This window comes from Oryzias latipes, chromosome 5, assembly GCF_002234675.1.
Source record: "Oryzias latipes chromosome 5, ASM223467v1".
NCBI classification, from domain to species: Eukaryota; Metazoa; Chordata; class Actinopteri; order Beloniformes; family Adrianichthyidae; genus Oryzias; species Oryzias latipes.
Window position 1 is genome coordinate 30,837,130 of NC_019863.2, and position 24,525 is coordinate 30,861,654.

A 24,525-nucleotide genomic window follows, 5' to 3' on the forward strand; every position below is an offset into this window, starting at 1 on the left:
ACGAGAGGCCAAACGTCGCTGAAGGAGGTTTCAACAGATGAATGATAGGCCTGGATGGAAAAGGCTGCCTTCCCTCCAGTGTGAAGCAAAAGCTCTTTTCGGCTGCATCTAATGCATCTGCTGAAACGGGAGCAGCAGAGCTGGAGTTCAGCATCAAAGCGCTGCATGGGCCTTAAAAACGAGCTCAGCTCCTGTCAGATGTTTGACCGTTCCGTTTTAAAACAGTGAAACCTAAAAGAATCAAGTAATTAGAACATTTAAATCAGGATGTTTGCAACAGAAACTTCTTACTTATAGGATCCCTGAAAGTCGCCTAAAATTAAACCTTAAGTGTCTGAAATTAGGAGAAAAGTGATTTTAACTGATTTTGTCTGCTTAGTACTGTATCACCATAGTCCAGGATTTCTTAAATTTGTAAAATGATTTCCCACCGGCTAGAAAACGTGCTGTAAGTCTTTGCTGGAGAGTTTCATGAGAAAAATTCCCTTTAACTCCCCGCTACAAACTCTTCCTCACAATCGCCTCCATCAGTACCAACAGAACCCAGGCGTCAAAGAGGAAAGCGCCTGCTGCGAGGAACTGTTCTGAAAAGCGGCGTTCTAAAACACGTCAGGCTTTATATGAGTTTAAATGTTCGTCTTTTAGAAGGAAATTCTCAGGAAAAAACCTCAGCTGTCCTGTTCCGTTATATTCTTCAACATTAGAGGCTTATCCCTTTACTTTTTTTTTGTACACTGTTTTATGTTTAAATGTAAGGAATCTGCACATATTGAGCTTTTTTTTTAAATACATTTTAAACCAGCATTAAAAGGGCTTAAATTATAAGACCCACCCTGATTGAAAACGTTCTTGTGGCATTTTTCAGATGCTAGAGGACATAGATCAAGAAAATGAAGCATAAATTTGTATTGCTAGGCATTTCTTGATTCAAATAGTTGTTAATCAGGAGCAGACGGAAAAAAATGTTGTTGCTTAAAGAGGCTGTTTGCATCAAGGCTCCCTGCTCCGCTCCATTCTGATCGTCCACCTGCAGACAAACAGATCCACAAACATCTTTGTTTTCCTCGTCTGAGCTGGAAACTGGATCCAAACGGAACGGCTGGATAGCTCCGATATTATTGCTGCACTGGTGGGGCTGTGGGTTAGTGGGAAAGCATGTAAACAGAGAGCTCTCAGCAACGGGAGGGGAATGGGGGGGAGGCGGGGTTGCTCCTTCCCTCAACTCAGAGGGGAATTTCTAATGAACTGCAGAAACTATGTTCTAGAAAACGACACAGATTTGTTCATTTTGGCTAAAAACAGCATAATCATAATTAAAAAGACCACAAAATAGATCAAAAGATAATCAGAGTGGGACTTTAATCTGTAGACGCCTTATTATTTCTCTTTATTTCCAACACAGATGGAGGCCAAACAGGAGCTTTTATTTTTGGTTTACATCTTTAAACGGATGAGATCTCGTATAATTGGATCTTAGTTTTCTATAAAACGTGGTTCGAGATTACAGCGCTTGTTTTGACTCGCGCCACTCCTCTGCGGTCTGCCTGTCTCAGGGAAAGGCGGTAAAAACAGGCAGACTGCCTTCCTCTAAACACAACTAAGCAACATCAAACTTGGCTGCATCTTCAGTCCAAATTTAGAGTCACTTCAACATCAGCAGACCACAAAATGTTCCTGCATACGAACCAATAGGAGCAGAAATCTCAGCTGTTGATGGTGTTTGTGTTCTGGTTCCTCCCCGCCTCAGACCCGCTTTCAGGTTGCTCCCTGTTAAGTGAACTTCACTAACACTTCCATTGTTCTTCAAAGTAAAACATCAACGCAGTTTAGACATTTTGACAAGACGCACCGTAAAGTTGATGCCCCACTTTGAGAAGCTCCTCCCACCAAGAAGCGCTCACCGCTGTTCTGTTGTTCCTCCTCAGGCTGCTGGCCCAGCGCCGGAAGAAAAACTACTGGGGTTTCGGGGTAAACTGCACGGGCAATGAGGCCGACCTCTCTGATTGTAAACTGGGCAGAGAAATCAAGCTGAAGGGCAACAGCACCTGTGGGCGGGGCATGCCGACGGTGATCAGCTGTGTGCCGGGACGAGCTTTCGCCCCGAGCGTCAGCATCGGCTTCAGGAAAGCCTACAGGGTGGAGGTCAGTGTGGAGATGGTTTTCTCTCTGTGGGGGCTTCAGATGAAAAAAGTTCAACACTCAAATGTTTCAATATTTGATTATAGTGAGTGATCTGCCAATGTTTCAAAGGTTTGTGGGAAAAAAGCCCATTATAAGGCCTATCATATTAAATAAATAAAAAATCCATTCTTAATGGCAGCAGATGATTTGCGCTTGCATGAAAAAGATTGTTTTTTAAGAAACGCAAAAAAAAATGTGAACATACTTTAAGCTATGAAGCAAAAATAGAGGAAAATGCAACAAAGTTATTTCATGTTTCTGTCAGAAAAATGTTTCCGTGTAATTCAGAATCTGTTTAATGATAAACAGACACATTTTCATGCCTTTTTGGTGGTTTAAATTGAAAAAAATGCTCGCCTAATGTCACCATGGTTATCTAGTATGGAGAAACAAAAACAAAGCAATATAATATGATCAAACATAGTGTTTTATTTATTTAAGTATGAAATACAGTTATATCTAATAATTTCCATAATACTTGTTCTTGCTGTTGGATCAATACATTCTTATCCTATATTTTCTGAGTAATTGATTATTTTAAAGACCTATCTGGTTGGTCATGAAAGCTTGTTAACGGCGTGTGGCGTCCTCTGCAGCAACCCTTGGTGCGTCTAAGAGGTGGAGCCATGCTCGGCGAGGGGCGGGTGGAGGTGCTGAGGAACGGGGAATGGGGAACCGTTTGTGACGACAACTGGAACATCCGAGCGGCCACCGTCGTGTGTCGAGAGCTGGGTTTCGGCAGCGCCAAGGAGGCTCTCAGCGGCGCTAAAATGGGACAAGGTACGTCTGACTTATTAGAATCACTGTTTCTGCAGAAACTAATGTTGACAAAACAGAAAAAAGGTTAAGAACTTTTATGTTTATGTTTTGTTTGAATGTTGGAGACTTTTTTCTTGAAGTTTGATCACTTTTATCAACTATTCCTTAAGTCTTGCTTGAAAATGTAATAATAAAAACTTGTTTTGACCAATTTTCAAACCATAATTATGCCATTTCAGCCAAAATCCAAAAAACCTGTGTCATTTTCTAGGACATAGTTTCTGCAGACTTGTGGCGGGAAGTAAGCCTGCCCCAAATTACCATTATCCATCTGTTTACATGCTTGACTGCTACTTCACAACCCCAGCCTAACGTTGCAACAAAAATGGCGAGCAATGTCAGAGCTAACAGTCGATCAGTTTAGATCCAGACTCCAGGTCAGAAAAGGAAAACAAAGATGTTCATGGGTCTGTTTGTCTGACAGTGGATGATCAGAATGGAGTGCCCAGCATATTTTCTACGTCACAAATATGATCTTTTTCCAACAGCTTTTTTCCATCTGCTTCTGATTCACAATGATTGGAATAAAGAAATACTAAGGAATGCAATTCTGAGCTTAATTTGTCCTCCGTCATCAGAAAAATGCTACAAGAACACATTAGAAAAAAACACCAAAAATAGTATTTTCATCGGAGTGGGTATTTATTGGCTGATTATCAGATGATTAAATAAAACTTTGGCTTATGTGTGCTCTTAACTTTAAGAGACATAAGACATCTTAAAATAAAACATTTTAAACACTTGGATTATAAAACGGGTTAATTTGGTTAATTTAAATCAGAAGATTTTAAACAATCATCACATTTTCACATGTGATGTAAACTTTCCAAAAGGGTTTGCTTGTCAATGAGAATTATACATATTTAAATGAACTCCCATAGTATGTTCAGGTAAAAATCGACCCATTTTTTAAGAGTAAAAACAGGTCAATTTGGACCCAAACACTAACTTAGGGTTAAAAAATAAGTAGACGTTTAGATTTGCTGAGACAAGAGGCCAGAACCTCCGCCTTGTCTTCAGTCGCAGTCTCCCCACCTGTTGGAGCCTCGCCTACTGAGTCCAGACCTTCAGTCAGCACATACGGCCATCCGGGAATGGATGGAGCAGCGCTTTGGTGTTTAGAGATTTGAGGCAGACTTTGTAGAAGGGCAGTTCACCACAGAGCCAGAGGGCCACTGGAAAGCCTCTTCTCCCTTCTTCTCATAGAAAAACAGAGGGCAGCACAAAATGTTCCCGAGTTACAGAAGGGGAATTCTCTCCGAGGGATTCCTCTGTGAGCGCCGTGCTGGATTAAAAAAAAAAAAAAAAAAAGAGTCCAGGGCCGGCACAGAAGGGCTGTTTCTGATCCCAAAAGTGACTGAAACCGACAAAAATGTCAGTAAAAATCTAACATGGCTGTTCCAGCTCTCCCTCCTGTGATCATTTATGTACATGCAGTCATGTCTCACTCTCACCAATTGTATTGTTGGTTTCTGCAGCTGAATACAAGAGTCAGCACTCAAAAATGTTATGGTGGAAACTCTGCCACACTGTGGGAGATTGTTTAACGAGCCTTCCGAGTCCCCGTTTTTCTATTTCAGAGGCGACTGCTTGTTTTCCGTCCGGCTGTAACTCATCTGCCTCTGGAAGGACTTGTTGTTCTAACAAACCCTTTGGCAGCGCGGTCTCGTGTTTTCACATCTGCAGGTTCAGCCGTGTTTGCCCTCAAATCCAGAATCTGGGAATCCAGTCATGAAATCAGATGACTTGTTGGATTATTCCCTGCTGCGTGCGCAGCGATGAAGGCTTCGGCGGGTGCGGCAAATTGAGGGGTTTTTCTTTACCGTCCCTGCAGGAATCGGACCGGTCCACATGAACGAGGTGGAGTGTTCCGGCTTTGAGAAGTCTCTGACCGAGTGCTCCTTTAACCTGGAGTCCCTGGGCTGCAGCCACGAGGAAGATGCCGCTGTCAAATGTAACATTCCCGCCATGGGCTTCAACAAAAAAGTGAGTAAAACTGCGGCTTCGACGTGGATAAAAAGCGTTCCCCGCATCGTTTCATATCCTTCTGTGTCCGTCTGTCTTCAGCTGCGGCTAAGCGGAGGCCGAAACCCCTATGAAGGCCGCGTGGAGGTGCTGGCGGAGAGGAACGGCCTTCTGACGTGGGGCAGTGTGTGCAGCGACAGCTGGGGGACCATGGAGGCCATGGTGGTCTGCAGACAGCTGGGTTTGGGCTTTGCGAGCCACGCTTTCCAGGTACGGATGCTGACGGAGCGACTAGCCTCGGTCCAACACAATCCTTCGTTTTAGAAGAACACAGACAGACACTTCAATCACCGATGGTTTTCATGAACAAATTAATGTAGGGAAAAAGAAAAGGGAAGAAAATATTCAATGCTTAAATTTAATAAAATGCATCAATCGGAAGAATAAAAACAATAGGTTAGAAGACAACGGACAATATCAATAATAAACATCCCAAAAATTGACATTTTATTTACAAAACACCAATTTTATGAGTCTGTTCTGCAGTTGTTTGTATTCTAAGCTAAATGTTTGATGTTCCTTTGCTTTAAATCGACTTCTATGCCGCTCATTTTCCAGAATTTCCTCTGATCCTTCATATTTTTCCCCCCCATGACCTTTAAATATTTGCTTTGCTTCTTCCAAGAAGTGTTTACATTTGCACTTGCAGATGGAAGTTTCTGTCAGGAAAGAACCTAAGAACCTCTGTGTCCCGGCATCCCAGTTTACGGATCCGATCCTGAAGCGGCTCTCTGAGATGGAATGACCAGAAACGACTCTAAGAGTTTTTTGTTTTTTAAATCGCTTTAAGCTAATTTTTTATCTATACCTATTGAAATTAAAAAAACAAACAAACTTCAAAACAATAAAAAAAATATATACATATATATATAGGTACGATATATATATATAGATAGATACAACATTTATACAGTACATATCATACCAAACTAATCTATAATATAATATTAATAAAATGAAATCATAAGAAACAAATGGATTAATCAAGATAAACCGATAAACAATTCAACTTAACAGCTTTTGTAGGGATTTAAAAAAAAGCACAAGATCCTTTTTAAATATTAGAACATTCTAGCTCACTGGATGGTCACATGTCTTTGCTAAATTCAATGTGTTTCCACACTATGGACCGGAATGATGCACTGATCAGTTTTTGATGCATCACGTGTGTGTTGTCCGCTGTGATGGTGGTAAATAACCGTACTTCAATCCAGATGGTAGTTTCTAAGATAATCGTTGAAACCGTTTTCTGACGGTATAAATCGATTCGATTAACAACTTGCCTCAGACGGATCGATCTGGTTGGATCCTCGGAGTATAAATTGTTTGAGTCGATGAATCGTTTCCCCCCGTTTAGTGTCTTTGCAGTCGTTCCACATGGTCTTTAAGTGTTAATGCGCATTCTTGGAAACTTTTAGAAAGTCATGGTCATTTCACAGCAGACCGACAGTGGGGGCCTCTTGGCTGAAAGCAGTTTGAAATTCAGAAACACTTTCCTCTTTTTCTGCACTTATTCATAATAGTTGTTGCTAATGTAATTTGCAGACTGTATATTTGTCCAATTAAAAAGTAATTGGAGCTCAACCATGGGGCTCCAAGTTCTCCCATCACAGGAAAAAAGGGACATGAGTGGAATTTACGGATTCTATGATGTCGCTGTCTTAATGAGCGTGCGCCTGGCGGGTTGCTAACAAGCTGGAGGTGTGTTTTTCCCAGAGGGCCAAGCTCTGCTCAGCGACATGAAAAGCACAGTGAGCGGCGGGAAACCTGCCCCACAAAACGGGCCGGCTTGCGTTTGAAGTTTGCCTCTGGAAAACGGCGAGGAACCAGCGGGGGCCGCCTCACCCTTCCGCTTGGGGAAAACGGCTGCCGCGTCACGAGCAAAGGACCCCGCCATACGCATCCTCCTCGTGTTACGTCAGTCGGGATTTATGCGTTCAGACACTAAATGTGTGGAAAGTATGTGTGTGAATCATGGGGGGAGTTCATTACTGCGGGGGGGTTATTAGAGGAGCTTGTAAAGACTGAGTCAGTCAATCCTTTCTGCTCCAAAACAGAGGTGATGCTGTTCCGATGGCATGCCCCGTTGCCATCACAAACATTTTTGATCTAACGATCAGTCCAGATCTTTCCAGAAAAAAGCATCCTCCTCTGCAGAAACCCTTTCCTGTCTGACTCATAAGTGCTTCTCCAGGCAAACCCCCCCCGGACTTATGGAAAATCTGACTCTGTACTCGAGCTACTTTTCTGAGACGCCGGGAGAATTGAGTTTCCACCTCGTACGATTTCCCCTGTGCTCTGCAAAAATCCTCTGAAGATGCTGAGTCAGGAGGTGAGGGGACGACAGAGCAGCAAGCTCCGGTGGATTCTAGAAAGACGACGTGAGATGTTCGCCAGGCAGATGCTGAAAGAGATCTGTGACGATGTGAAAGCAACGTGTGCTTTCTGGGGTTTTTTAACGTTTGCAGAAGGAACGCTAACGTTTAGAAAAACTAAAGACAGACTTTCTGGTTTTTCCCAGGAGACGTGGTACTGGCAGGGAGACTCCTCCAGCGATGTCGTGGTGATGAGCGGCGTGAGATGTTCAGGAACGGAGCTGACTCTGGATCAGTGTCTGCATCATGGAAGCCACATTGACTGTCCTAAAGGAGGCGGGCGCTTTGCTGCTGGAGTTTCCTGCACTTTAAGTAAGAGAACTCAGGAAAAATGAAAGCCACTTGTGGCGTTGTAAAGCCCGCAGCTGCTACGCACCCCTGCCCTGGCTGCACCCCCATTGCCCCCTCGCTTTCCCATAGGGCCTCAGCCACCCTGGTCACCCAGACTAATTCATGAAAAGCAACTTTTCTGTTGGTTTTATCGCCATAGCAACCATTCTATGATTTTGTCGCCTGGGTTTGACGAAAAGATCTCTGTCATTTTTTGAAGAATCTGCAAAAGTACATTTTTGCATTTCCTTGGCAACGGAGGTTTTTTGCTAGCCCCGCCCACATTTCTAATACGTTCATTTCGTATGTCATATCGTTTTGTTCAGCTGGATCCAGCGATTCATGCACTCAATTTTCATCATATTTTAGAGAAAAATATGCAAGCAATGGGGGACGCCACTTTTGCAAGCTCGCCAAAACGCTGTTCAAAATCTACAAACTTTGAAACCAACATGTCCTCCTAAGTAGCTTCCCAACAAAGCTCAAGGAGTTAGGAGGCAATAGATTGAAATTCCTATAGGAGTTTTAATTTGTGGTAGGTACAAAATTGAATTTTTTTTAGAATAATTATAGAGAATCGCTCGAGATCGCTCAAACAAAAGTTTTCTTTTCCCTGCTGTCCGAATATGTAAAAATCACCAAATTTCACACTTTGCCACGAAATGACAACCAACCCACAGGTCTTGTGGCCATCCCATAATAATATCTGAACTTCCTTTGGAAGTTTTAGAGGGCGTCGTTAACATTCACTTTCATCGGGTACCAGGTGCGTGCAAATTTAGAGAGTGTGTGGTAAAAATCTTTGCTCAAACGCGCCGGAAGAAAGACGAATTTCTTAGTCGTCCTTCAGTTGCAGGACTGAATAAAATGACTCTTTATATGCAGTTTGGGATTAAGATGTTTTTATTATTGACCATATGTAAAAAATAAACATAGCGGGTGACCACATCACATTTTTCGCCCCTCCCCCATCAGCGGCCCCAGACCTGGTTCTCAACGCTCCGGTCGTGGAGCAGACCACCTACCTGGAGGACAGGCCTTTGTACGCCCTGCAGTGTGCCATGGAGGAAAACTGTCTGTCCAGCGCCGCGTCCAAAGCCGACCCCACCTCCTACCGCCGCCTCCTGCGCTTCTCCTCCCAGATCCACAACAACGGCCTGTCGGACTTCCAACCGCGGGCGGCGCATCACTCCTGGACCTGGCACGAGTGCCACAGGTGAGGTGTCCGCATTGGAGCTGCAGGTTACCACGGCAACGAGGTTTCCGAGTCAAAGGATTCAGAGGCACTAAAGGATGTGATGTCTGCTGCTTCAGGCATTACCACAGCATGGAAGTCTTCACACATTACGACCTGCTGAGTCTGAACGGCACTAAGGTGGCAGAGGGACACAAAGCCAGCTTCTGCCTGGAGGACACGCAGTGTGACGAAGGTAGAAGCAAACACCTGCTGCTCTCTGCTCACCAGACGACACACAAGGCAATAATCAAAAGATCCGTTTGAGTGAACACATCTGTACAAACCCGCCGCTTCCAGGTATCCAGAAGAGGTACGAGTGCGCAAACTTCGGATCTCAGGGCATCACAGTCGGGTGCTGGGATACGTACCGGCACGACATCGACTGCCAGTGGGTGGACATCACTGATGTGAAGCCTGGGGATTACATCTTCCAGGTGAAGTGGCGTGTTTTCCTGCATCGACTAGCTTTGGGTCTTTACTTCTAAACGTATGAAGAGTTTTTACTAAAACAAAAAAAGGGTATTGATCCTCTTTCTTTCTTTCTTTCTTCCCTCAGGTTGTAATCAACCCAAACTACGAGGTGGCAGAATCTGATTACACCAACAACGTCATGAAATGCCAAACGAGATACGATGGACATCGGATATGGACGTACAACTGTCATATAGGTGAGACCTTCAAAATAAGATATGCTGCTTATATAGGTGAGACCTTCAAAATAAGATATGCTGCTTATATAGGTGAGACCTTCAAAATAAGATATGCGGCTTATATAGGTGAGACCTTCAAAATAAGATATGCTGCTTATATAGGTGAGACCTTCAAAATAAGATATGCTGCTTATTTAGGTGAGACCTTCAAAATAAGATATGCTGCTTATTTAGGTGAGACCTTCAAAATAAGATATGCTGCTTATATAGGTGAGACCTTCAAAATAAGATATGCTGCTTATATAGGTGAGACCTTCAAAATAAGATATGCTGCTTATATAGGTGAGACCTTCAAAATAAGATATGCTGCTTATATAGGTGAGACCTTCAAAATAAGATATGCTGCTTATATAGGTGAGACCTTCAAAATAAGATATGCTGCTTATATAGGTGAGACCTTCAAAATAAGATATGCGGCTTATATAGGTGAGACCTTCAAAATAAGATATGCGGCTTATATAGGTGAGACCTTCAAAATAAGATATGCGGCTTATATAGGTGAGACCTTCAAAATAACATCTGATGCTTATATAGGTGAGACCTTCAAAATAACATCTGATGCTTATATAGGTGAGACCTTCAAAATAACATCTGATGCTTATATAGGTGAGACCTTCAAAATAACATCTGATGCTTATATAGGTGAGACCTTCAAAATAACATCTGATGCTTATATAGGTGAGACCTTCAAAATAACATCTGATGCTTATATAGGTGAGACCTTCAAAATAACATCTGATGCTTATATAGGTGAGACCTTCAAAATAACATCTGATGCTTATATAGGTGAGACCTTCAAAATAAGATATGCTGCTTATTTAGGTGAGACCTTCAAAATAAGATATGCTGCTTATATAGGTGAGACCTTCAAAATAAGATATGCTGCTTATATAGGTGAGACCTTCAAAATAAGATATGCTGGTTATATAGGTGAGACCTTCAAAATAACATCTGATGCTTATATAGGTGAGACCTTCAAAATAACATCTGCTGCTTTCCTGTATCGTTGAACTCAGACTTGAAGACCCACACCGATGAAAAAAAAAAAATTTTCTTTAACATGTTCTTGTAGCATTTTTCTGATGGTGGTGGAAATAAAGTGGGATGAAAAAGTAACCAGTCAGTCAACAATTGTGCAAGTTTAATATGGTATTAGAAACATCCAATTATACCCTTTAAAGAAAAGCTGTAATATTAGCAGTGTTATCAGATGTTTAACCCTTGTGCTATCTCAGATGACCCCACCCTTCCATTGACGTGTTCTCCCTACCATGACAAAGGTGATAAAGGTGGAAAGATTTCATGTAATCCATGGACACCAGTGAAGATCACAAATCATTGAAGAAAAACGGTTCAGAGCACTGTCCAGTGGGTCTAGATGACCCAACTCCCAACGTTAAAGTGCCTAGGATAGCACAAGGGTTAAAAAAAATATTTAAAGATTTAAATATTTTAAGAATATTAAAAGATTTGTAGATTTTTGTAGAAATGTGTAATAAAAACAGTCTGCAGACCAGAAAGACAGTTAATGCTGTGAGTTTATTGAATTACAGTTGGGCCCAAATGTTAAACAGATCTTTAAATGGCTGCTTTATTTTGACCAAAGATCAGAAAACATTAGGAGTTTTGATGGCTCAAACCAAAATGGAGATAAAAAAAAGCTCTTTTTTGTGGATATAAATGCATCCATCCAGTATTTACGCCATAAGGAAACAATACATCTTCAAAAACATCCATCTGGAAATCAAATTTTTTTTTTTTAATGGTCAACATGCAATCAAAGCCGCCTGGATGTCCATGTGAGGGTTGTGTCTTCAGCGCCTGGTTGGATGAGCCGTCTGTGACAAACTGCAGCACAGACTCGTTTCAGCAGAGTCCTGCTGAGTTTTTACCGTCCTGCCTGAAGCCTCTCCAGCGACTGTGAAACCTTCTTCAGAGGAAGAAGTTGCAGGACTCGTGTCGTTACATAGAGAAAGAAAATAGCCTCATCCGAGTTGTGCGTGCATATTTCTGGACTCATGCAGTACATTTTGCGTGTCACTGTGTGCACAAAAATGACAAAAAAACAATTTACACATCCACAAATTCAAAGTAACTATGCATACAAGCCTTTAACAAGTACGCACAAATCATCTGATACGCACAAAACCGCGTTTACCCACAAATCAGCTATGAGACTCTTTTCACGTCTCCAGGTTTTGTGTGCAAATGATGCGTTTAAATGCAGCTAGAATGCTGGGTCATCAGAGTTTTCTTATCTTGGAACTCAGATTGTGGATATTATCTGACATTTTCCCCACTTTCTTCAACAGAAATGCCCGATAATTTATATTAAAAAAAAAGTGCATGTGAACACACAATTACAAGTGCACACAGTCATGCACAAAATGTACAGCTTCAGTAACAAATCAAGAATTACGCACACACCTAGTCAAAGTGACACACACATGCAGAAACGCGTTACAAATAAAAAATTACGCACACACAGATTGGATGAGACCGTTTCCTCTCCGTGTGTCGGCGTCCTCGTGTTGAGTTCGATGGTCAGAGGAAAGACCTGCCAACAGAAAGCAGGAAGTTGGGTCGCTTTCTGAAGAAATCCCTTCTCCTCACAACTGTGACAAAAGAAAATGAGATCTCTTGATCGGCAGCTCGGTGTCTGGGTTTTGTAGTTTTTATCCTAACTCTTCTTTTCTCCGTGTGATTTCACAGGTGGAACGCGGAGTTCAGACGTGGACGACAACACCTTTCCCGGTCTTCAGACCAACCAGTTTTCTCACAGGTAGACCCGGAACGGACTGAACAGGGGGACGGCATCAGAGAAGCGTGTACTCATATTGAACAACCACTAGGGGGCAGTGTGACCCTGCTTCCTTGGAGAGGTGCTGGACCGTTGCTGAGCTCGGGGTTCACGCGCTGAAACGTCACACGACTGAACTTCATTTACATCCTGCAGCTGCATTTTTGCTGCTCAACTGTTGCAATAAGGACTGAAGCCAAATAAGTAGAAACCTTTGTGCACATTTTTTTTAAACCAAAGTTCGAGTCAACGCTAACGTAGCTGTCAGCTTTTTTTTTTTACGAAACTTGACGAAATCAGAAGTTATTTTATCCTAAAACTGCCATAATGATCTCTAAAGTCAAAGGACTTCTGGAATTAAGCCCGAAATGCTTATATGGGCCCCCGTCTGCAGAATAAACAACCCAAAGTGGGATTAACATCGTCGCTGCCAGAGGCGCCGAGTAAACACAGCAGCAAATGGGAACAGATGGTTGGCTTTGTTCATCTGTGAAGACTTTCAGGAGGAAAGTGAGGTCAGAAGTAAATATCACTTTTTCAAACCTTTCTGTTGCTTTCCGCTTCATATCTGCTTCTGTCTGAGTCTGAGCTTTGTTAAATTATTACAGTCCGGGATGTGGAGTACTGTACCACGCGTGTTTGTGAAAAAAACGCCTCCTTGTGGATTTGTACATTAGTTTTTTCAAATGCAGAACCCGCAGATCCTTCATTTTATAAGGACGGCTGGTTGTTGCTAAATGTTTTTCTCTGCAGAGATTTCAAAAAGAAAATACCTTTTGAATAAAAAAATGTATTAAAGCACAACTTTTTTCCCTGTTTTTATAGCATTTTCTGTGTTTCCAAACACAACTTTAGTGCTTTGGTCACTAAAAAACAAAGCAAAGAAAGGAGATCTGTTGGAGGAGATTGTAACGCTAAGATCTGATGTCTGATTACCAGATTGTCTCCTCCAGGATATTGACTGTGAGAATATTCAGTTTGACGTCAGAATCGCCGCCCTCGGTCGCGGCCCGGCAGCCCCAAAGCTCTGGTCACCATTCGCCTGGCAACAGCAGAGTCGGTCTTTGGACGTTCCTTCACCGGCTGGAGAAACTCTGAGGAGAAAACCCACAGTCAGTCTCTCCATCTACATCCACATCTGCAACAGGGTGGCGTCAGGCTCACCCAGATGTTTGACGGCTGTCCTTTTAGCTCTCTTACTCCCCTCGGAAAGACTTCGGGCCTTCAGCGCTGGGTGGTCGATGGAGGCAGCACGCTGGGCTGCAAAACGCAAACCCCACTTCAGTCTCTGACGGATCCCAGGTCAAACCCCGCCTCTCATTCTCACCTGCGTCCTCACTGGAGAAAACTCCCAGCGCGTGCGTGTCGTCCACCCACTTGATCTTCATCCCCGCCGAACTGAGAAGACACAAACCAACAATCATCTGTTGGTGTTCAAATGTCTCCGTGGTGCTGGAGGACGTGAGCCGGTGGGAGCAGGGAGGAGCTTGTCCCCACCTGTAGTCAGTGAATGCATTCAGGAGGTCCTGAGTCTGGAAAGCGACGGGGAAGTCGTAGATCTCAATGACGTGGTGAAAGTGATCGGAGCAGAAGAGGCTCTCGTAGGCGGAGTAGTCATTGTGAGCGGGATGGACCGAGACGCATTCTGCCTCCTTCAGATGGGACTTGATCTGAAAAAACAACACATTTCAGAGACCTGACGCTGGGGTCGCCCATCTTCTCCCATGGGCCCATGGCGCTCTGCCGTGCCGGGCAACAGCCATTGGGGCCACCGGGCACCGAACACCGAGACGCGGGCCAAGAACGAAGCCAGGACCCAGGAGCTGCCCAGCCCCGGCGCCCGACGCAAGCAGCCCAAAGATCACGATGCAACCGCAGCTCCACCTCTACCCCGGCCCACAGACTACACTACCCTCTACAAACCCCCTCACCCAACACATTCCTCCCGTATCCGCCCCCAGGGCCCTTTCCACCATGCAGAGGGGTGGGTGAGCCCCAGTGGGCCCCGGCAAGGATCCCCCAGGCCTGTCCCTACCCATGCGCTCTCTCACACACACATTCTACTGATTGCCCCCCGTCCTGCCCCCTGTCCTGCTGACTGGTGGACTACACCAAACAGGAAGCATGGGAAAAATATAGCAGAAAAATCCTATTTTGGTTTTTTGGATTCCTTGAACTCGAAAGGAGGAGTCAGAACTTACCAATTTAGTGAGGTGATCCGCCTCTCTGGTCAAATCTGAGCTCTCGGCATCTTCTCCCTGTTCTAAGCTGAGTTCAGATAAGCAGGACTGAGTCTGTTCCAAGACCAGATCTTCCCTGAGACTCAGCTGTGAGGGTTTCCTCTTCTCCTCTGGACATGATGCTGAGTTGTTTCCTGATGCGTCAGCGTCACTTTCTGCTGCGGCCTTGTGGCGGTCACCCGCCTGAGGCAGACCCCCGAGAGAGACTCCGCCACAAGCAGAACTTTGGGACTCGTGGTTTTCTGCAGGTCCTGTTGAGTTCTGTAGTGACAGTCTCTGCCGAGCAGCTCGCGGCATGTAAAGAGGCTGGTCCGGCCGTTTAGGAGCCCGACTTTGTGACGAGGCTGAAGGTTTGGCCTTTGTTTCCCCTTCCTTCTGCCTATGAAAACGCGCCGGCTCGTCACACAAGCTGACTTCAGGACCAGAGTCTGCATCTTCATCCACCTCCGTTTTTCTGCAAAACAAACCAGAGACTTGATTTGTATATTTCAAATGGTCTCGAACCATTTGAAATATACAAATGTCTCACTTTGATCCTTAGAAAACTGGTCACTGAAATGTGTCCCACAAACTGTAGGACGACAGATTTTTGTAGAGTTTGTACCTGAGTTCAGAGAAGCAGACCACCACCCGACGCCACCAATTCTCCCCCACAGAAAAGGTGGCGAGATGCGGCAGTCCCTCTGCGATCTTGTGAATCAGGAATCGCAGTCTGCTGGGTAAAGGGGGGAACAGGAGCACGCTGGGAGGGACACACAACATGTCATTTCTCATTTCTCTATAAAAGCAACAGATATGATGACAGGTCGGCTAAAATCCAGCATATAGCTGTCCTAAATATAGTAAACGTATCCTACAGGGGTCTGCTTAATGCTTTTATCCCTTCATTGTGGCTCTTTGGCTTTGAAGAAAACTGCTAATAACTGAGCAAAACTATGAGAATTATAGAATGTTGTGGTGTTTATACTTGATAGTAAAAGGAAACGAAGGATGAAGGCAGAATAAAGTCATTATAATAAAAAATATATGTTAAACTATCTTGCTTTTGTGATTCTGTTAAATCTCCTGCAACAGGACAAATCTTATTTGACAAACAAGGTATTTTATTTTGAAAGAAGTTAACATTGTTATACATGGGAAAATATAACCCCATTATAATTCAATTATTAGAAATAAGAGGGACTTTGTGGCTCTCAAGCATCTTTTAGCGGGAAAGGATGCAGACCCCTGTGTTTGTATCATGTTTAAGTCCAAAACCGGACCTTTAGAGGACATCTGACTGCAGCTATAATTGTATTGTAAATGTAAAATTCAACTACAATATTTTGTTTTTAAAGTAAAAACCTGAGGGTGGGGGGGGGGGGGTGAAAAGAAAAAAAAAGCAGATCATTTTAAGTACTGTAAACACATACTGAGAAGCTCCACAAAGATGTCAATGTGGGATTGATTTTGTTTAAAATTCCTGCAGTTTGCGTGATCTACCATAAATTACTGTTTGTGTCCTTTTAATCATATAGTACCGGGTCTACAACAGTTTTTAGTTTAATTAGTTTTTTTGTTTGTCGGTTAGTAAGCTTCTGAGTAGACCTTTGTCGCCACCTAGTGGCAAGGAGAGGAATTGTTACTAAACCGTCAAGCTGATTCTACTACATTACAACTTACTACTGCCAATAATAATAATAAAAATAATAACGATGATAACCTAAAAGTAGACATAAAAGTAGTAAAAGTTTTATCTTGAGAGAACATTTTCTACGTTGAACTGTATAGTAAATGAAGGACAGCCTCACCTTTTTGGGTTGCTTTTCGCCTGATACGTTTCCAGTTCCTCCATGACAGCATCCACAAACTGGTTTTCTTCTTTTGACAGATAAATGTCATCGAAGCCCAGAAGAGCCAGGGTGCAACGAGAAATACGCTCCGGCTAAAACAACGACTGAAATAGTTCCTCTTTAGACAGTGTCTAATGAAGGATTTAAAACTTTATGAAGCTCAAAAAGGTTCACCAAAGAAATGAGAACATAATACTTGAGAAATCACAACCGAGTAATAAAGCTGTGAGAGTCAAAGGGCTAAATTTGAGATGTACAAAGGATTTAATGACCGTTCTACAACGAACAGGGGGGGGGGGTAGTTATAAAAAAAATTCAAGTCTGACCTGCAGCTTCATTAAGGGTCAAAAATATTTTTTATTTAATTTCATATTATTCTGTCTTTCGGTGCTTCTACGACGCTTTACGAGTTCACATCGTCTAACTACTTCAACTAAATGAACACATCAGGTTCAATCACGTGACTAGTTTACTGGCAGACACTCGCAGCTGAAACTGACCTTTAAATATTAGGAGAGAGAAAAACAGAGAATTAAAAAAAAAGCCAAAAACTGACAGCTTCAGCGATGTTCTATCCCCTTTTGGCTTTTCCCTGTCCTTTTCTTTTTCTTCAGTCGGGTTGTAAGCAGTTGAGTGGAGCCGTATCGCCACCTAGTGGCAAGGAGGGGGATTGCGACTTTTTTTTAAGAACACCGGGGACATCCAGCAAAAGAAAAAAAAAGAAATAAACTGTACATCAATTGTTCAAAGTAAACACCAGTAAACATAAAATAAACTTATATTAAATTATAAAGCTGAGCAAAATGACAACTTTTAATTGTTTTTTTGTTAATACTGAGGGAAATGGAGTGTAAGTGAAATCTAATTTGGGCTAGTAAATCAACAAAATTGGGAGCTTTATTGCTATTTAGCTTTGTGAATATAATACTTGGTTGATAAAATCAGGAGATTTATCAAATAAAATTTAGACAAAAAAATAATTAACAAAACCAAATATGATATTTTGTCAAAGTAAAATGTTTATACATTTTTTTTCATCAGGTTTGTTAAGATCGTTATCAGGTTTCCTTTTACAAGGAGAAATTTTAACATAAGAAGGAATACTTTGAGAGATAAAAATCCTAAAACCTTGTAATTCACACGTGTTCCAGCGTGGAACCTTGGAGGATTTTTTTTTTTTTATCACCAGTGACAGTTTGTAAAGTTAGAGATGTGGAAATCTGAGTTTGTCTTCAGATCACACACCAGTTTCAATTCATTTTTTACATCAAACTATTTTTTTTTATAAACAGAAGTGTGAAGGCCAAGGGCAAAGACAGAAATATGTTTTAATTCATATTCAGACCATTTCAAATTCATATAGGCCTAAGCCACTTCAGTTTATGTTCAGACCAGTATCAAACCAGTTTAATTTCACTCTGACCAGTTTTAATACGAATTAGTCCAGTTTATGTTCATATTTAGACAAGATTTTAATCAAATCATATTCAAACTAGTTTTTCTAAACTATTCAAATTAGTTTCAAATCATATTGAGGGAAGTTTAACTGGATATTCAGACCATCTTAACTTTATAATTAGATAATCTCAAATACATCTATTTAATATAGTTTAAATTCTTTTTCAAACTAGGATCCAAACCAATTTCTCTTCATCAGTTATAAATCATAATTAGACCAGATTCAAATATTTAGCTCTAAGGTGGCAAATCTTATGTTCCATATTTTACCAAATCCATTAGATAAATAAAACCTTAAGGAAAAATATGTACAAACCTTTATAACCTTTATTTGGATATTAATTCAGTAATCTGACAGGAACCTTTAATCATCAATAAACTTAGATCTGCTTAACAAATTGATAACTAATAAATAAAAATATGGATCCCATCAAAAGTAAAACTGATTTGTTTTCAGACACAAAGAAAAGAATAGAGACTTTTTTTTAAAGGTCTTTTTAATCTGAGCGCTCTGTGAAACGTCAGTGAGATCAGCGGTCAAGCCCCGGTCTGCCACCACCGTTCACGTGTCGGTGACTGCAGGAAGGAAGCAGCGACCCCGAAGTTCCTGCTGAACACGCATGTTCAGACTTCAGGAAACATGTAAACTGCACAGTGGTTTGAACAGCAGCCCTTGTTTCTGTTTAGCTTTGGTCTCCAGTAATTAATTAAAATAGGGGGCGTCAACAAACGATGCTAAGAAAAAACAAACAACAGGTTTGACGGTCACCGCTCAGGATTCTGCTGCTTTGGATGAATCAGTGCTGTGATGCGCTTCTGAAAATACAAGAATGATAACTGCTTTAAAGCATAAAATTAGACTAGAGTTGCATTAACCTTTCATCTAAATGGACCTGTAGGAAACAGCCATCTTAGCTTTTACAACATTTTTAAGGTCCCAGGAAAAGTAGAAGCCCACATTTTTGTAGATGACACAATGTCTCTGTTGGTCTTCTTCCACAAGGAAACCTGAAGCTCGAATCAGAGCTCCAGCCGTCACAACAGGCCGGTTTTAGCTGGCAGTCGGGTTGACTGTGGGCGGCGGGTTCTCAGGCGACACCTCAACGGCGGACGGACTAGAGTCCCTCTCAGAGGCGGAGCCGTCGGCAGGAGCAGACTCTTGAGACGAGTCTTCCTTGTCGTCCTCCTGGGGATAAAGTTCGGGGAACCTCTGCATGCACTCCTGCATGCTGCGGAATTTGTCGATGCACTCGGAGCCCTTCACCTCCTCTTTGCTGTAGTGGAAGCACGAGAACGCCTCTTTGAACTGGGTTCCACACGGCCCACTGGCCATGCCGCCGAGACACGGACAGTTCCAGTTTATCCCCCCGTCAGGAAGGATCAGGCCTTCAGGAAACAGAGAAGAGCATTTTTCAACATCCCATACCAACAACACTCTAGACCACAGCGCAAAACGAGCTGCTATCTGCATTTAAATATATCAGATAGGAATCCTAATGAGAAAACCTACTGGTAAAAATAAGAAAAAGAGTAAAAACTGTAAGCCACATATGGAGAATCAATTGCTTTTTGAATTTATTAAGTTGCAAATCTGAAAACCTGAAGATAGTCGGTAATGAAATGTATGCACATTTGCCAACAAGTGTGAAGTTTATACTTTAATATTGTTAAAACTGAAGAACAAAAGAACCGTTTACCAATCGGAAAATCAAAATTCCACTAACTTATACTCTTTACAGCCGGAGCCAAACCATCCAATTTAAAAAAAATAGGAAAACTTAGATGCAAATTTTATGAAATATATCAGAATCCCAGCATCTGTGACAAAGAAATTTCACAAACTAATCACACCACCGTGATAAATAATTATCGCTTTATAATCCCACCGTGTCTCCATCAAACAAGCATTACCTTGTTTTGTTTTTCAGCTGCTTTAATCACAATTTTTCTTTTTGGTGCAAAAGACAGCCTCAGATTTGAAGGGAGAGACTGTAGCCGTCTTATTGATGTGTCAATAAGTGAGTCTTAAACTCACCACCATGTAACAGCAAAGTCATGACCCCTGTAACCACTGGATTCTGTGATGTTATTTAGTGTAAAGAGGAAACCGAAAAGCGGGAGAAGAAGAGACAAACCCTGCTCCTCGTAGGGGTCGTTGGGGTCATCTGCGATCAGCTCGGCGTTGCTGGGAGCGTCATGATCCTCCTTGGTCACGAAAATGATGCGATCTTTTCCTAAAAAAGTAGGAACAGAATCAAAACGATTACCAACAGGAATGAGATACATCCAAACGGAAAACTTTAAGATGAAAAATTTACAAATTCTGAGCTAAAAATAAATTATTTCCGCTCATTTTAATTGTGAAAATGCAATATTATTTTATTTAAACAGCACCTCCAGCTTTTTGGGGGGCAGAATAAGGTTCTCGGTTCATTTTTTTGAGGTAAAATGTCGCACTGTAATTGATTCAAGTTCCAGCTTTCTTCTGGTTTCGTCGTGGAAAAAACATTTTCCAAACCAAAGTTAATTTAGGAATTTATTTTTGACAAATAGAACGCTAAAAATAAAATCAGGTAATCTAAATCAACTCAGTTCAGTGAGACACATAGGTGGTATTCAAAACTCAACCCTCTGGGGAATCGTCATTAATCATTAAACAAGTTGAGTAAGGACTGAGTTTTTGCCTTAATACTCCCACAGAAAAACGACTTTCTTTCATCTCTGGGCCACCCAGTGGGTGACGCCCTAATCTTTTGTGCACTAAAACGGGAAAAGTATTCTAGAATGTAATCATATAATCACATATTAAAACCACCAGAGGCCTGTGCTTCCCTGAACATCATTCTGTTCAAACAGGTTAGCTTATGTAGCTAGCTCTCTGACATTGACCTCTGCTGGTTGTTTTTTCATTAAAAAAAGATTCCAAATGTCATTAAATTACCGTCTTCCCTGCAGTACGACATGTCTGATTGTGGTTTGGATCAATGGTTCTCCTTGACAATAGATAACCTGTCAGCAAAACGCAATGAGACGTCTTAAGGAGTCTCATTTGACATGCTACCCGGTGTTTCACTGTAACGAAGCAGCACCTGACACTCACGCTGTCGCACGACAAGTACGTCATTTCCGCTGCTGCCTTCTGGCTTTAGTTTTCCATATTTTGAGATGCTTTATTTTCTTTTCAGCAAGTTCTATGTTTTTATACATTTCTGCTACGTTTATTATTTGATGTGGTTGAATAAGTTTGGAATGATGACATCGATTGTTGCTGCTGATAATCTGATTGATTCCTTGATGTTTTGTTTTGTACTTTGTTCAACGGGGGGGAAAAAATCCTTATTTAAATTTTTTTTAAACGTCTTTGAAAAATAATTGTAACATTAAAAGAAAAGAAAATCGCTATGGCTGTAACAAACTTATACAAATTTTAAACAAATCAACATTAAATTTGAGATTCTAATCATATAACAAGGCTTTAAGTAAATGTGTATCCTCTACATTTAGCATAAACGAGAAAAGAAGATATATTTCTATTTTAATTGACAACTATAGTCCACATTTTTCTCCCAAGGTCAAATGTTCTGACCAAAAAGTAGTTATTTGGTCTTCATTGTACACGATGGCCCTGTTATTTTAGCATTTAATCCATTAGTATGGTGTCAAAATAGAGCCTAAAGTATTGCGCATCAAAACAGTAAAACCGCGCATCAAAACCCCAAATCTGCGAATCAAAATGCATAAATTGAGAACCAAAACCCACAATTTGCAACCAAAAGCCTTTCCCCAAAGCACAATCCTATTTCTCAGCTGCCGATTTGTTTTCTCGCCATTCTGAAATCCTGTTTTTGAGTTGCAGTTTTATTTTGAAACTGTCTTTTTGAGTTGCGCTTTTATTTTTTGAGTTGCGCTTTTATTTTTTGCGGTTTTGATTCTAAAACCTGTCGACACGTAAAAACAGCGACATGTCAGTCAAGGGGAGGGGAGGCGGGACATCCCTGATATCCAGAAGCTCATTGGCTACCGAATAAGACCGAGTCTTACGTCAACAGACCAGTTTAGAATGTGCCGGTAAGTTTCTCATGTTTTTCATATCTTTTACTATATTAAAAGATCAAAATTGTACTTTATTTAACCAGAGGACGCCAGCACATTCAGATGAGGAGCTCCACCAGTAGCTGCTAGTGAAAAAAGATGTTAGAAAGTTAGATGTTGCATGAAAAACTATCACCATTGTTCTCCTGTGTTAGCATGCTAGCTAGCTCAATGCTAGCGGGGTATCCAGCTCTTCTCATGACTTTTGTGGATTAAACAAAGTACATTTTTTACCACAGTGTCAGGATCGGTCATGTCAACCTGGGAATAATTGTCCGTGAATTGTCACTAGGGTTAATCAAATATGTTATAACCTATAAGGTTTCTCAATATTTTTCAGGGTTTGTAACAGACAGAGGGAATTATTGAACAGAGAAACAATATTGCTGTGCCATATTATTCAAAATGTATGCGTCTGCACTATGCAGACTGGCAGAAGTCCGGTATTCGAGTGAACCAGAGCAGAGTAAATTGTAGCAGACCAGCAAAAACGTGTTTTATTCCACTTAAAATTATTCCAGTATTAGACATCAATAGAATTATTAGTATATTTAATTGGGTGGTGGTTTTAAAATTGACTTTTGCTGTATGTCTGTTGTTTTCTATAAGGGCCGTTGTTATGCATACCATAACAAAAAAGGCAGGAATACTGAGGCAGCTACGACGTGGATGTCTACATCTTCTTTAAGGTAATGAAAAAAAATTTAATCTTAATTTTTCTCTTCTTTTTTTGGTTAATTAACTTTGCTGTTTTTGTTTCTTTCCAGATGCAGGCCCCAAAGACGTCCCAGTGTGATGCAAAGGCTGTCCAGCAGGCTCACAGACATCTCCTGTCAACTGAAAGAGAAGCCTTTAAAATAGTTGTCCATTTTGACCACACTGTCTGCTTCCCATTTCTTAGTGCCTGTACGAAAACAGTGACTTTTCCACCTCAAGTCTTTTAAGGAGTTTTAAAAACAGTTATTTTAATTTCTCTGAATTGTGGTTCAGAATTTCACAGAATCTAATGCACTTGAATCTGTGTTTCAGAGATCTTTGCAAAACCATCAGTCTTTTGTACAAAACACATTCAATGGTCAAACATTAAAAAATGAAGCTTTACAAAATACCAGTGGTGATTATTAGCCATTTATTTTCTTAAGGGGGGCAGTATTTTGTAAGGCAGATGAGATCTGTTCACATTGTTAGTTTTTGTTACATCCTGCTGTGATGACATGCATAGATCAGTACATAAATGTTAATGTCTTGGCCATGGTTTTCTGATGTCCCACAAGGGTTGAACAGGTCTGAGAGGAGAGAGGACAAGCCACAGAGGGAACAACAACTCCAACAGTTTCCTGCTCTGCCTGGTTTAAGTTAGTCTGTCGTCCAATGTCCACAGCATCCTGCACACAAAGAAAAATGTATTTAAGACAGTTAAAATGAGTGTGTGTGTGTGTATATATTTATATATATATACACACACACACACACACCTTAATTGCTACTCAGTAGCTGCATATTGTGAAAGGTAACTTCCTGTGTTAACCTGCAATCTTTAAGGTTGAGAAAATTATTTTGGAATACAGTTCAGAATCAGAAAAACTTTATTGATCCCACCTGTGGGAAATTTGCTCTGGTACTTCAAATAAAAATTGTTTCTTTTATTTATTTATTTTAAATAGGGATTAACTTGATCCCAAACTAGGAAAGGTGTCACTTTCTTGCAGCAATATGTTGCTTTTGTTCAATCCATCTGTGTAATCCCTAAGGAAATATTGAAAAACCTTATATATACATGAATGTACTTCTTAAAAAACTATTTGATTAACCCTAGTGACAATCCACGGGCAATTATTCCCAGGTTTACATGACCGATCCTGACACTGTGGTAAAAAATGTACTTTGTTTAATCCACAAAAGTCATGAGAAGAGCTGGATACCCCGCTAGCATTGAGCTAGCTAGCATGCTAACACAGGAGAACAATGGTGATAGTTTTTCATGCAACATCTAACTTTCTAACATCTTTTTTCACTAGCAGCTACTGGTGGAGCTCCTCATCTGAATGTGCTGGCGTCCTCTGGTTAAATAAAGTACAATTTTGATCTTTTAATATAGTAAAAGATATGAAAAACATGAGAAACTTACCGGCACATTCTAAACTGGTCTGTTGACGTAAGACTCGGTCTTATTCGGTAGCCAATGAGCTTCTGGATATCAGGGATGTCCCGCCTCCCCTCCCCTTGACTGACATGTCGCTGTTTTTACGTGTCGACAGGTTTTAGAATCAAAACCGCAAAAAATAAAAGCGCAACTCAAAAAATAAAAGCGCAACTCAAAAAGACAGTTTCAAAATAAAACTGCAACTCAAAAACAGGATTTCAGAATGGCGAGAAAACAAATCGGCAGCTGAGAAATAGGATTGTGCTTTGGGGAAAGGCTTTTG

The 24,525-nt window shown here is 41.4% G+C and overlaps 3 protein-coding genes and 2 long non-coding RNA genes across 8 annotated transcripts in view; 2 read left to right on the forward strand and 3 right to left on the reverse strand.

Moving 5' to 3' along the window:
* Positions 1 to 13,281, forward strand: part of LOC101169105 (lysyl oxidase homolog 2A) — a 30,805-nt gene extending 17,524 nt beyond the window's left edge. Inside the window, exons 5-14 of the mRNA XM_004069189.4 lie at positions 1,926 to 2,142; positions 2,778 to 2,961; positions 4,835 to 4,986; positions 5,068 to 5,235; positions 7,547 to 7,712; positions 8,706 to 8,946; positions 9,045 to 9,160; positions 9,265 to 9,401; positions 9,524 to 9,635; positions 12,390 to 13,281. Coding sequence (XP_004069237.1) covers positions 1,926 to 2,142; positions 2,778 to 2,961; positions 4,835 to 4,986; positions 5,068 to 5,235; positions 7,547 to 7,712; positions 8,706 to 8,946; positions 9,045 to 9,160; positions 9,265 to 9,401; positions 9,524 to 9,635; positions 12,390 to 12,463 — 1,567 coding nt within the window. The 3' untranslated portion in view covers positions 12,464 to 13,281. The remainder of the gene's footprint in view (positions 1 to 1,925; positions 2,143 to 2,777; positions 2,962 to 4,834; positions 4,987 to 5,067; positions 5,236 to 7,546; positions 7,713 to 8,705; positions 8,947 to 9,044; positions 9,161 to 9,264; positions 9,402 to 9,523; positions 9,636 to 12,389) is intronic.
* r3hcc1 (R3H domain and coiled-coil containing 1) lies at positions 11,198 to 17,176 on the reverse strand. 3 transcript variants are annotated; one of them, XR_908837.3, is made up of 9 exons: positions 16,508 to 17,174; positions 15,322 to 15,495; positions 14,679 to 15,171; positions 13,975 to 14,147; positions 13,805 to 13,875; positions 13,642 to 13,737; positions 13,414 to 13,571; positions 12,160 to 12,234; positions 11,198 to 11,717 (listed from the first exon to the last, which is right to left on the reverse strand). XR_908837.3 is itself a non-coding variant. In XM_020703584.2 (9 exons), exons 2-8 carry the CDS (start codon positions 16,549 to 16,551, stop codon positions 13,462 to 13,464), a joined length of 1,125 nt encoding a protein of 374 aa, XP_020559243.1. In that variant the 5' UTR covers positions 16,552 to 16,653; positions 17,050 to 17,176; the 3' UTR covers positions 11,198 to 12,234; positions 13,414 to 13,461. The 3 variants fall into 3 exon arrangements, 2 of the variants coding, with proteins under 2 accessions (XP_020559243.1, XP_020559242.1); XM_020703584.2 differs by having other exon boundaries at positions 11,198 to 12,234; positions 15,322 to 15,459; positions 16,508 to 16,653; positions 17,050 to 17,176; XM_020703583.2 differs by having other exon boundaries at positions 11,198 to 12,234; positions 16,508 to 16,653; positions 17,050 to 17,176.
* Positions 17,177 to 18,486: 1,310 nt separating this feature from the next.
* LOC101169354 (mitochondrial intermembrane space import and assembly protein 40-B) lies at positions 18,487 to 21,121 on the reverse strand. The gene is made up of 3 exons (XM_004069190.4): positions 20,949 to 21,121; positions 20,143 to 20,241; positions 18,487 to 19,393 (listed from the first exon to the last, which is right to left on the reverse strand). The coding sequence occupies exons 1-3, from the start codon at positions 20,968 to 20,970 to the stop codon at positions 19,059 to 19,061; spliced, it is 456 nt and encodes a 151-aa protein (XP_004069238.1). The 5' UTR covers positions 20,971 to 21,121; the 3' UTR covers positions 18,487 to 19,058.
* Positions 21,122 to 22,026: 905 nt separating this feature from the next.
* LOC111947474 lies at positions 22,027 to 23,205 on the forward strand. The gene is made up of 3 exons (XR_002873324.1): positions 22,027 to 22,075; positions 22,709 to 22,788; positions 22,867 to 23,205. It is a non-coding gene; the product is annotated as an uncharacterized LOC111947474 (long non-coding RNA).
* On the reverse strand, positions 22,825 to 24,281 carry LOC111947475. 2 transcript variants are annotated; one of them, XR_002873325.1, is made up of 2 exons: positions 23,575 to 23,730; positions 22,825 to 23,484 (listed from the first exon to the last, which is right to left on the reverse strand). It is a non-coding gene; the product is annotated as an uncharacterized LOC111947475 (long non-coding RNA). The 2 variants fall into 2 exon arrangements; XR_002873326.1 differs by lacking the exon at positions 23,575 to 23,730 and adding an exon at positions 24,228 to 24,281 and having other exon boundaries at positions 23,208 to 23,484.
* Positions 24,282 to 24,525: the final 244 nt, after the last annotated feature.